At 34.6% G+C, this 13,516-nt stretch overlaps 1 protein-coding gene across 3 annotated transcripts in view; it reads right to left on the reverse strand.

The window, feature by feature from the left end:
• LOC123681199 (UNC93-like protein) overlaps nt 1-13,516 on the reverse strand; it is a 105,445-nt gene that overhangs the window by 8,540 nt on the left and 83,389 nt on the right. For all 3 annotated transcript variants that reach the window (XM_045619449.1, XM_045619450.1, XM_045619451.1), the window contains 2 exons: nt 7,913-8,177; nt 330-489 (listed from right to left, as the gene is read on the reverse strand). In XM_045619449.1, the coding sequence (XP_045475405.1) occupies nt 330-489; nt 7,913-8,177 (425 nt within the window). The remainder of the gene's footprint in view (nt 1-329; nt 490-7,912; nt 8,178-13,516) is intronic.

The raw sequence follows: 13,516 nt of genomic DNA on the forward strand, positions 1-13,516 counted from the left end.
GCTGAGGAAATTTTAGGCTTTCCTAAAATATGAGTGATATGTCGTCCACTAGCACTTAGACTATGTACAATTAGAGATAGGACAATGTTATCAATACCAGATATATTGTTTTTCCTTATATTGAATTAACGAACTAGTTATGTTTGGATATTACTCTCCCCATAATTTATTGATGAATATATACATATCCTGCATATTGACATTTTTTCATTCCACAATACTGAAAACGGTCGGTGTTACTATAGCTGTTAAACATTCTTTTTATCTCTTCAACTTCGAGTATTCAATAATGTTACGAGAACTTAATATTTGAACTTGAAATTACTTACTACAGTAAAATCTGCTGCTATAAATGCCTGTTCTGCTCCAATGAACATCATTATGGGCAATAAAAGTAGTTGAAAGGGATTTCCTAATTGTTTGCAGGTTACTGCCAATAATTTGCATGATGAAATTCTTTTAGTGGCCTCCTTATCTTTTCTCGAGTATCTGAAAGCATAAATCACATAAATATAGATACATATAAGTTTTCAACTGATATTGTCTTGAAAAGTCTTTTATAACTTCACAAAATTCTAAAGATAACTGAAGAAAAGTGGCGAATATGGGTGAGAAAGTTTCAATATTTTTCTGAAGAATAGCACCAAATGGGTTAAGATTGCATTTCAACGCTTTCTCAATTATATTATCAAGTGATCCTTTTCGTTGACTAAAATATTCAAAGGTTCACTATTTCGAATTTTCCTTGGCAGATCATTTTCCTGTTGGATTAGAGATCGAATTTATTGACACACGTCTAATATCAAAACAAAACAAATAATAAACAATATGAAAATCGATATTAACATGTTTAATATTCATGATTAAAAAGTAAAATAACTTATTTCTGCTTTATATATTTATTTTCACAACAATTGTTTCGTTACCATGCTCACCTGACGAAGTCATGTTATCATGACGAAACAATTGTTGTGAAAATAAATATATAAAGCGGAAATAAGTTATTTTACTTTTTAATCATCAAGATGAATTTCCGACAAGTAAAGACTGAGACAATCAAACACATGTTTAATATTCGTCTGACCGAGGAAAACTGGCAAAATATATATGATACCTGTTAATGAAGTAGAGGAAGGTTATATTTGTTTGAAAAATACATTGCTGGATTATGTTAATAACTGCAAAAAAACTTATTCCATAAATAACAAAAAATTAAAATCTTGGATCACTCTCGGTTTAATAAATTGAATTCGAAAAAGGGATAAAATGAAGTTGGAGTTGAATGAAGCTTACTCGGTTGACAAAAGGAGTATATTCATAAAATACAAAAATGCCCTCAAAAAAATTATGGAACCAACGAAATATGATTAATATAAAAAAAGAATCAACTAAACCAAAAATTATCCGAAAACAGGAATTTTATAAATGATTTTTTGATTTCTATCGGAAGCTTAGAGGCAGTGATGAGACCTTTGGTTTTGTTTTCAAGATAGGTTGTAAGGTCCTGCAGGGTGGTTTTGTATTTTGAAAACTTCAGTAGGGACGACATCTTCTTCACGTAGTTAGAGCTGTTGAAAATAACAGTACCGTAGCGTCACTTTGTCGGCTGGAAGGACAGTGATATTGGTATTAAAAAATTATTATTTTATAATAATAATATTATAATTATGTAAAAAATTAAACACTTCAGTGTTTGCAATCGCTAGAATTAGGAATGTTTTACCTAGGTCCTCTGTAATGAGTGTATACTACAGCCTGGTATATAGCCATCTGTCTTATAACATTTTGCTCTGGGGAAGTAGCCCTGACTTCTCCAGAGTTTTTGTAGCTCAGAAACGAGTATTACGTACAATATTCAACCTCAATATGTTAGCGTCTTGTAAGCCAGTCTTTATTGGGAATGGAATTTTAACCCTACCCTCGATATACATTTTCAAATGCTTACTATACGCAAAGGAAAATGAAGACAAATGGATGAAATTATCAAGTCATCTTAATTATGTAACTAGAAATACGCAAATTTTTCTATTACCTGAACATAGGACCCATAAAGGACCCCGCACGTTTAGTATGGGAAATGGCTTTCCGTGAATTTGGCTGAATTTTTGATATGTTGTAGTTCTTGATGAACTGATCAAAAAAGTCCTTAGCCACAAAGCTCAAAAATGGACAGTTTTCGAGATATGGAGCTTTGAAAATGGATTTTTTGCAATTTTCGGGGTTTTTGCTCATCAATCAGGGAGCTCTCATTTCTGGTTTTGATGGAATTTGGATGTTCGGCGGCCAGAACCCGACTGAGAAATGATCTTCCTTGGTTATATTAGGCACCGCCATCGATAATTTTTTATACACTGCTCCACATTGGCTATGAAATGAGATACAAAATCCAAGATCTTCTATACATCTTTTCATGCCACAAGATGACGCCAGAATAATTCACATGACCGAGAAACGACATATTGTGAGATTTTTTTAAGAGAAACCATAATAACTAAATCCTCATATATCTGATGTCCAATAATATCAAATATGTTAGCCGAAATGTTCATAACCAGGCATCGCGAGCTGTAATGGGGGAAAATGCGAAAATCATAATCATATATCCTCAGGGATAACAATTGTGATCACTATTGATGTCATTTACATATGATTTGTGATTTGTTCCTCACAAATCTCGATAATCTGACAATGGGGTGCCAAGACATTTTCCTCAGAATGTCTCGAAATTGATGATAGCATCTCACAGACAAACGAATCCGTGAAAATGTCTGCAGTTTTGATACAATATAGTACTATCCTGGTAGAATATAGAAGTCCAAGTGTTGGAAGCAAACTATGAATGGAACTTCCGATATTAACCCACGAATTCTTGATAATAATTTTTTTTTTCTATGAACTTTTTGAACTTCACACATACGAATGAATACAATCTAATAATATGATCGTTGGCAAAATGAATGAGTAGATCAATCAAATACAATATAATAATGAGAGTTACATTCATAATAATAATAACAATGATGATAATAAACAAAAAACAATTTAAAATTATATTAGCAATCGCAAGAAATCTAATATAATTTTAAATTGATTTTTGTTCATTATCATTATTGTTATTATTATTATTATGGATGTTACTCTCATTATTATATTGTATTTGATTGATCTACTCATTCATTTTGCCAACGATCATATTATTAGATAGTATTCATTCGTATGTGTGAAGTTAAAAAAGTTCATAGAAAAAAAAAATTATTATCAAGAATTCGTGGGTTAATATCGGAAGTTCCATTCATAGTTTGCTTCCAACACTTGGACTTCTATATTCTACCAGGATAGTACTATATTGTATCAAAACTGCAGACATTTTCACGGATTCGTTTGTCTGTGAGATGCTATCATCAATTTCGAGACATTCTGAGGAAAATGTCTTGGCACCCCATTGTCAGATTATCGAGATTTGTGAGAAACAAATCACATATCATATGTTAATGACATCAATAGTGATCACAATTGTTATCCCTGAGGATATATGATTATGATTTTCCCAGTTTCCCCCATTACAGCTCGCGATGCCTGGTTATGAACATTTCGGCTAACATATTTGATATTATTGGACATCAGATATATGAGGATTCAGTTATTATGGTTTCTCTTAAAAAAATCTCACAATATGTCGTTTCCCGGTCATGAGAATTATTCTGGCGTCATCTTGTGGCATGAAAAGATGTATGGAAGATCTTGGATTTTGTATCTCATTTCATAGCCAATTTGGAGCAGTGTATAAAAAATTATCGATGGCGGTGCCTAATTTAACAAAGGAAGATCATTTCTCAGTCGGGTTCTGGCCGCCGAACATCCAAATTCCATCAAAACCAGAAATGAGAGCTCTCCGATTGATGAGCAAAAACCCCGAAAATTGTAAAAAATCCATTTTCAAAGCTCCATATCTCGAAAACTGTCCATTTTTGAGCTTTGTGGCTAAGGACTTTTCTGATCAGTTCATCAAGAACTACAACATATCAAAAATTCAGCCAATTTCACGGAAAGCCATTTCCCATACTAAACGTGCGGGGTCCTTTGAATGCTCTCCATTGTACCGAAGTATTAAGTTATACAATCATTTGCCACCATCTGTGAAGTCTTTGAATTTAAAATTGTTCAAAAAAGAAATCAAGAACCTCCTCTTAAAAAAAGGTTTCTATTCTGTAAATGAGTATTTATGTGACTCCTTAGTTGTTTAGTTTTCTTATTGTGACCTGTCCTATACACCATGTAGTGTCTTAAAGGATTAAATGAAATTATTATTATCCGACTTTTGCCTATACGCGTAGGATTTATCCTCGCCGTCGGCTTCTCACTCCTCGCTAAGAGGAACATTCACTCAATCCCAGATATTTAAAATATCAGAAGGGTAGAGCTCGGTCGTGTCCGGTCCTTGTGGTCCCCCTGGTTGTCGTCGAACTTCTGGTCCTCTTACACGCGATCCTTGGACCTGTCCTTCGCTTCCTAGGAATTTTCTCACCGTCCTTGCAGTACCTAAAAGAACAGCTTTTTGCATTACATTACATATATACTCACTAAGCCCTAGTTGCTTGATATTTCTCTTGAGATTTTTGGGTACTATTCCTGTTGTTGAGATGATAATTGGAATAGTTCTCGTTGATATCATTCCCCACTGGCGCTTTATCTGAAATTCGAGGTCCCTATATTTTGAAATTTTTTCGACCTCTTTTTGACGCAAGTTGTTGTTATTAGGTATTGCTACGTCGATGAGTATAGCTGCCTTTTGATGTTTATCAACTAGCAATATATCTGGCCTGTTGTGAGGGACTGTTTTATCAGTCAAAACTGTACGATCCCAGTACAGTTTATAGCGTTCGTTTTCCAGGATGGTCTCCGGTCGGTACTTGTAGTATGGTACTTTTTCAGATTGAATTAGTGTTAATTTAGTTGCCATTTCTTGGTGTAATATCTTTCCTACTGCATCGTGTCTCTCTTTATATTCATTTCCTGCAAACATCTGACATCCACCCGTGATATGTTGTATTGTTTCATTTGTTGGACACCCATATCGGCATCGATCGTCGGTAATAGTTCGATCCTTTATGATATGCCTGCAGTAATTTCTAGTTGAGATCACTTGATCTTGGATGGATAAAAGAAAACCCTCTGTTTCTGGGTACATTGCACCTGATGTGAGCCAATAGTTCGACGCTTCAATGTCGACATGATCCTGGTTCACCTCGTTGAAATGTCTTCCATGCAGGGGCTTCTCTCTCCATCTATCCAATTTTTCTTGGTTTGTCTGGTGGTTGTATGAAAATTGCTCCTTGTGAAGTTGTAAAGGTGTTGATTCATCTGCTTCACACAGTATTTTGTAGAACTCTGATGTACTTGCTTGATCTCTGAAGTATTCCCGTAGGCTTTCTATCTGCCCACTAGCAAGTTCCATGATGTCCGTAAGACCCCTGCCTCCTTTATTTCTCGGCAGTGTAGTCCTCTCAATGCTGCTTTTCGGATGGTGCTTGTTTGCTTTTGTCATCAACGTTCTCATTTTACGTTGCAAGTTTTCGATGTCTGTTTTGCTCCATGGAACTATACCGAATGAGTATGTTAGAATTGAACATGCATATGTGTTGATGGCTCTCGTCATGTTCCTGCTGTTGAGGTTTGTTTTTAAGATTTTTTTGGTTCTCCTAATGAACTCAGTCGTTAAGTCTTGCTTCATTCTTTGGTGGTTGATTCGTCGATTCTGTTTCATTCCAAGATATTTATAAAGATCATCCAACTTCATTGCTTCTATTTGCTGTCCATTTGCGAGAGTGATCGGTTCATCTTGTATTCTTCCTCTCACTACGCTGAGAGTACGACATTTGTCCAAACCGAATTCCATACCTACATCTTTCGAAAAATGTTCCACTAGTTTGACCATAATTTCTAGGTGGTTCTTATTGCCTGTTATCAGTTTCAAATCATCCATGTACAGCAAATGATTGAGGGTGGTAGTATTATTATTTCCTTTAATGTTGAAACCCTTTTCAGTAGCGTTTAGCTGTTTAGAGAGTGGGTTCAGCGCCAAGCAGAACCATAAAGGGCTCATGGAGTCACCTTGGAAAATTCCCCTCTTAATTGGAATCAGTTTGGTTTTTATGTTTGCCGTGGAAAGCTCGATGTTCGTTTTCCAATTGTCCATTGCAAGCTTTAGAAAATTGGTTATAATTGGATCGATCTTGTATATCTCCAAAATTTTCTTCAGCCAGCCATGTGGAAGTGAGTCGAAAGCCTTCTTATAATCAAAATAAGTCATGAAAAGGTTTCTATGTTTCTTGAAGGCTTGGTTGCATATGATGGAATCTATTACCAGCTGTTCCTTTGATCCTTGTGCATTCTTGGAACATCCTTTCTGCTGTGTTGTTATTATTTTATTTTTCTCGCAATGTTTGTAGATACGAGATGCTAAACATGATGTGATGATTTTGTATATTGTTGGTAGGCATGTTATAGGTCTATATTTTGATGGATCCATAGTGTTTTGAAAATCCTTCGGTATTAGGTAAGTGATACCTGTTGTTAAAAATGTTGGCATTTCTGTTGGATTATGTATTATGTTATTTATGTATTCGACTAGCCTGCCGTGCAGACACCAAAACTTCTTCAACCAGAAGTTGTGAATTCCACCTGGGCCTGGAGATTTCCAATTGTGAGTGTTCTTCAATATTTCCTGTAGTTCTTCAGACGTTATTACACTATGTGGCATATTTTCTATGGTCTCACATGATTTCTCCTCTCTTCTTATCCAATGCGCTTTGGAGTTAAAAGGAGTTGGTGTTGACAGTTGATCGGTCCAAAAACTCTCCATATCTTCGGCGCTTGGAGGACTCACTAATTTAGTTGACGTTCAAAAATTATTATTATTATTATTATCATGGAGATTTCTGCGGAATATTTTTCAGAACGTGAGATGTTTGATGGAGGAAGTTTGGCTCTCCTTAGGGTTCTGGCAATGTCCTGTCGTGTTTCCTCGGCTTTAGTTGGGGGAAGGTGCGATATGGCGGATTCCACCTGGGTTTTGATAGATTCGGTCGGTAGTTTGTGTGGGGTGATACAGAAATTGAATCCTTTGGAAAGAAGTTCTCTAGTGGTTTGGTCGATGGGTGTATCGGAGAGATTGGTGGTAAACTGGTAGCCTGGTACGAGCCTGAACTGTCGATCGGGTTGTTGTTCGGGGCTGAGTTATCGATTGATGCGTTGCATTGACACGGAAAAGTTTCGATTGATATTTTTACGTATCAAAATCTGACATTTTGTTGATTTCGACTAATAGCAATGCATTAATACAGAAAATCATTCGGGATTCTAATAATAACAATCCTTTCTCATTCATGATACCTTGTTTACATTCAAAATTTTATTTTGAATTTGTCAGTATTGAATGCTTAAAGTGTTTCGAGGTTTAGAGAAAATTAACACAAACCGATTCAGTGCCATCACCCTTGAGAACATTAAACATTCAAATTGTTGAAAAAAATAATCTCCTTCAAATTTTATCGAATAATTTTTTTTTCATCAATCGTTCGTTTGAGGATAAAACATTCAACCAAACTGAATTTAGATAACGGACTCGTGATTTTATCAATCGGTTTGTTCTCATATTTTTGTCAAATCAACAGATTTTCTTGAAGAAAATTATCGATATTGATAAGTCCCTATTCGCAAAACAACAGTGAGTAAAACGCTTCCATTATCTTCGGTAGAATTTGAATTGATATTATTTTTAAGTGTACCATCCGTTGATATTACTCCTATTATATTAAATTATTTTAACATTTAGAAGTGAAATCTATTATTGTTGAAAATATCATATAGAAAGAATCAGAAATAATGTTGAGAAAATATTCTGAAAAATTACCTATTCATTGAGTCCAATCCAATTCCGATGATGAGTGACGCAAGAAGCATGCAAACCAAATAAATGCCAGCGATGAGTCTGATTTTCCCATCCTCTGGCTTCTGCAAGTTGGGATTTGCAGTTTTATTCACTTCGGCTAGGCAGAAATTGGCGCCACATATTTTATCCTCATTCCAAATGGAAAGCGAGTCGGTGAAAAGGGCGGTGAGATTCTGCAGAGACTGATCTTCGGAGAAAGGTTTTGTCGGTGCTCCCGCAGATAGAACTAGAAAATGTCATGAAGAAATAAGGAGAGTGAATACGCCTGGTTATTAAATATATGATTCCACATTGAAAAAATCGTCAAACAAACGAAAATACCTTATAGCTCCTAAACCTTTATACTCTCTCTTCACACAAACTCACATGATGCATACAACCAGATTTTGTTGATATGTCGTAGATGTAACTATTAGATATAGAACATTCATGCATGAATTGGACTGTAAAGTACTGGGGTTTGTGTTTCGAAGGACCATAAGATTTTCCACAATTTTTATTTAAGTAAGTCTATTGTATATACATTAACACAATTTACACTTTACAAATATACTCAAATAGTTAATGAAAACTATGAATCAGTTTCACGCAATATCCAACAATTTACCGACTTGGGTATTTTCGATGATTTTGATGTCTAAGATCGATGACTGACTGTACCAACCACGTGGCAACAAGGCCAATATTTTACTAAACTTGAAATGTGCAAGGTGAACACTGTGTCTCAAGAGACGAGAGCAAAAAATGAATTATAATTATACCGAAAGTTGAATTTCATACCAACCCTGATCTCCCCTCCACTTTGTGATCATAGAGAAAAGTTGAGAACAAAAAAGTGCCGGATAAAACGAACATAGATAGTACACTATTATAGCAATCGTTATAAGGATAACTGCGCATGAGCGCACACTGCAACGCTTTCATAAAGTGCGCTGAATTGTCTGTAACTAGCTCCAGGGGTGAATCTTTGGGTAATGGCGGTGCTCAGGCACTAAGGGCTCTGATCAAAACTTAACATATTCCCCGGGCTGAACATTCCAGGTTAAGTATAAAAGTGAAAAATGAATAGCAAAAAAAATGATTAAAGAAATAATAAAGAGAAAAATTTGTTAGAATAAACAAAGAAATAAAGAAAGGAGAAGTCATATTGATGATCATTTCGATTATAGATGTTTTTCGTGCAGAATAGAAGTGGACATATCTTAGTGAATGTTCCTCCTTGAGTTTTACTAAGAACAATGCGAACACGCGAATCTTTCCCGGGTATCACTTCAATTACACGGTCTAAAGGCCATTTAAGCAGTGCTGTTAGTTCGTCTTTCAACAAGACAAGATCGTTCACTTGAATTGTTATAAGGATTGAGCCATTTAGGTCTGTTTTGTAGCCTATTTAAGTAATCAGTTTTTCAATGTTCCCAGAATCTGACAGCATTTTTTCCAAAGGGATAAACGATCGATAGGAGTGAATGTAACATCTTTCTCAGGATATGTTGTTAAACTATATTCTATCAGAAAATGTTCAGGTGTGAAACAGGTGAAATCTGGAGGGTTGTTTAAACAGGAACGGAACATCACCGGAACATCACAGAGTTCCAAGACAATGCTTGTCATATAGTATGAAATTCCAAGACATTTTTGTTACTACTTACATAAAGTACCAAAATATTATTTTTATACAGCATAAAGTTATATAAAGTCATTCCTATTTATGAAAATACATGGAGATTCATAAAACTAATTCTTAAGAGATTGGAGTAGATCTGAAAAAACGATGTTACAGTGACATCAACTTTGTTTTTCAAAAAAAAAAACGTGGAAAGTTTGCTTTTCATAAAAAATTTTCAACCATTATAACTCCTACAAGTTTCCATAAATTATTATGAAAAATCTTTTTGAATCTTTTATTGTCCATTATCTAAGTTTCTGATGATGTTTTCACTTTCAAATTTTGCATGAAAATGATTCTTTCGATAATTGAATTCAACATTAACAGATTTCCTGGAACAAACTTCGTCATTTCCAGATTTTCAAATAATATTTCCCAAAAAATAAAAGTCAAGCTCAGTGAAATGTCATTGAATAATCAAAAAGAAGTGCTTTTGGTATAATATATACGAACCTCTGTGTATAATCGAATATTATCTATGCTCTTGTGATATTATAACTGAATATCATATCAACACAGACAACAACATCAACAAAAAATATTACAATATTACAAAAAAGGTAAACAATGGAACAGAACAATCGAGGAAACAGGAAAGCGCAACATCGACAGATGACGCAAAGAACATACAGGAGAGAGTATTGGAACTACCATTGTCAATGTCAAATGCCTATCAAAAACAGGCCACAGAACGAAATAAAAATGTCAAAGTTAACAGAAAGGAAGACGTCAACCTGAAAGACGTTTCAAACGTTTCTGATTCTGACAGTGACAAGAATGAAAACAAAAGTCAAAACACAAACAACACAACACAAGAACGATGGACAACTATAGTGAAGAAAAAACGTAGATATACCAGACTAGGTACTGGAGATATTGAAAATAGTTTCACTGCAAGAGCACGGAAGGCATGGTTTTTCATCAATAGAATAAACCCACATGTAACTAAGGAAAACGTAATGGAATATATCAAATCTAAACAAAATTTTAAGGAAGAAAAAGTGGAAGTTGAAGAATTACAGTTTCAGAGGAAGAAAAATGATCTCAAGAGTTTTTTAGTCAAAGTCCCTATAGGCCGAAAAGACGAACTTTATGATACAACGTTCTGGCCGAGAAATGTAGGAATTAAAAGATTTAATTTTGAAGCATATAACAAAAACAGAGCATCGAACGATTTTTTATAAATCATTATGCATAATTCATCAAAATATAGAGAGCCTAAGTAATTCAAAGCAAACTAATAAAAAGGATCGCCTTGAATATTTCATACAAAAGCTAGGGATTGTGACATCTTATGCCTAACAGAACACTGGAAGTCAAAAGAAGAATTACATCTCAGTATCTATAACATGAGGCTGGTGTCGTACTTTTGCAGAGGAAAAGGAGAACACGGAGGGGTGGCTATATATGACAAGCCTGGTATGAAATATGAAGAACGTAAAGGCATAAAAATAAATTATCTTTACCAAGAATTTTTGAAGTTGCAGCAGTTGAGTGTCAAATAGGAAACGAGAACATTCTGGTAACGAATATCTATAGACCAAGCACACAGAATTTCACGTCTTTTTTGAACAGTTGGACACAGTGCACACAATCATCTTTGATGCTAGCAAAACAGTGGTCATTGCAGGAGATTTCAACATAGACCTATTACCTGGAATTGAGAATAAACAAAAAACTGAATTCCTCACATTGCTTCAATCATATAACTTAAAACCAACAATACTGGAACCTACTAGAGAAATATCTCTCTTCAAGGTAATTTGAAAATGAATCGGCATCACAATTTATTCGTTGTTACCTGCAATCAGGTTGATAACGAATTGAAAACTGATTAGTTATCTACCTGAATTTGTATATGAATCGCAAGTTATTAGCCTAGTTTGTCTCAGTTAAGTAACGTTTTACCTCTGCATAGAAAACAAAGTGGTTGGCCTCTGTAAATCCATCAATGAAAAACCCTATCAACCAATTATTTCTCTATTTTTGTAGGAGATTATTAATTTCAGTTGAATATCTTTTAAACCTCAATATCGACTATTAGAATGCTGTTTGCCCATTCAATGATGATAAAAATGTGTTGAGATTAAGAGAATTAGAACGAGATGTGATATTTCCAATCAGCATTACTTGAATTTGAGTAGGTACAGTCAAATGATAATTAATAATTAAGAATTCAAAGAGGCGAAGTCAGAATTGATGGTATGTATAAAGGGTGATCCACCGGAATGGCGTATTAGACGTTTATGGAAAACTAATAATAATTTCGAGCTGAAAATTTGCGTATTGGGCTTTGAGACAATGATCTTTCTCACTAAAATTTTCAGATCTCTACAACTTCCGGTTATACCGGAAACAGACTACTATTTCCTTATTTCAAATAGCATACCCAGTATATTATTGCATCATTAGATAGCAATTTCGGCAATATGCCATATCTTGGGTAAAAATTCAACGGTTCATGAGTTATTGGGATTCTTATGAAAAAAAAGGCGTCGATGAGGACTTAATTTTTTTTTAATATTTCAGCAGAAAATGCTTTTTTCGAAAAATTTTTTTTCTTTTTCGATTCTGCAAATACGTAGTATTATAAGACTGTTTGCACCTTGGACCAAAAATGTACAGGGTGTTTATAAGAAGATCATGAACTTGGACAACTCAAATTCATCAAAACTCAAGATTTTCGAATTAGAACCTATATTTTTTAATATTTCATTCGATTCTACGTACAAAAATAGTGGGGGTTACTCAACCAAACCCTATACCTAAAATGAATACTTCAAGAGTTATCGGGGAAGAACTTCAAATGGGGAAAATTCGCTATTTATAACTGTATGGAGTAGTCTGTGAGTTCCGAAAAACACAGAAAGAAACTAAAATTCGAGTTTTTCCCAAGATATGGCATATTGCCGAAATTGTCATCACTAAAGCTATCTAATGATGCAATAATATACTGGGTGTGCCATTTGAAATGAGGAAGTAGAAGTCTGTTTCCGGTGTAACCGGAAGTTGTAGAGATCTGAAAATATTTTAGGGAGAAAGATCATTGTCTCAAACCCCGATATGCATTTTTTCAGCTCAAAATTATGATTAGTTTTCCATAAACGTCTAATAGGCCATCCCGGTGAATCACCCTGTATAGCTAGATGTACAGAAACTGGAATGAGCAATAATACACCATGTTTTAAATTTGAATTCAGCTGAATTTTTGGTATAATCTAGTTCTTGATGGGCTGATCGGAAACAAAGCTCAAAAATAGTTAGTTTTAGAAATATGAAGCTTTTGAAATGGAAAACTGGATTTTTCTAAATATTTTTCGTTATGTGCTCATTAATCGCAGAGCTCTCATTTTTGAGCAGCATGGAATTCTTATGTTCGGCGCCCAGAACCCAACTGACTTCTTCAATTATAATATTAGGCACCACAATCGATAACTTGCTCCAGACTTGTTATGAAATGAGATACAAATTCCAAAAACTTCCATACATTTCATCATGTTGAAAGATGACGCCAGAATAATTCACATTTTTGAGGAACAACATATATTCTTCGAAGAGAGACCATAATAACTGAATTCGAATATATCTGATATCCAATAATATCAGATACGTTTCCTAAAATGCTCATAACGAGTCTCAGTTAGCTGTATTTGCGGAAAATGGGAGAATCATAATCATATATCTGCAGAGATATGATTCTATATTGTAAAGATGATGATCACTTTTGATATCATCCACTCGCATACGATTTGCTCTTTGTTTCTCACAAACTACGATAATCTGACAAAAGAGTGCTGAGGCAATTTCCACTTAATGGCTCGAAATGGATGATAGCATTTAACAGACAACGTGAAAATGTCTGCATCTCTCATACCCTTATAGTATTTGTCAAGCCTTTT

Source organism: Harmonia axyridis, chromosome 5 (assembly GCF_914767665.1).
Source record: "Harmonia axyridis chromosome 5, icHarAxyr1.1, whole genome shotgun sequence".
Classification (NCBI taxonomy): Eukaryota; Metazoa; Arthropoda; class Insecta; order Coleoptera; family Coccinellidae; genus Harmonia; species Harmonia axyridis.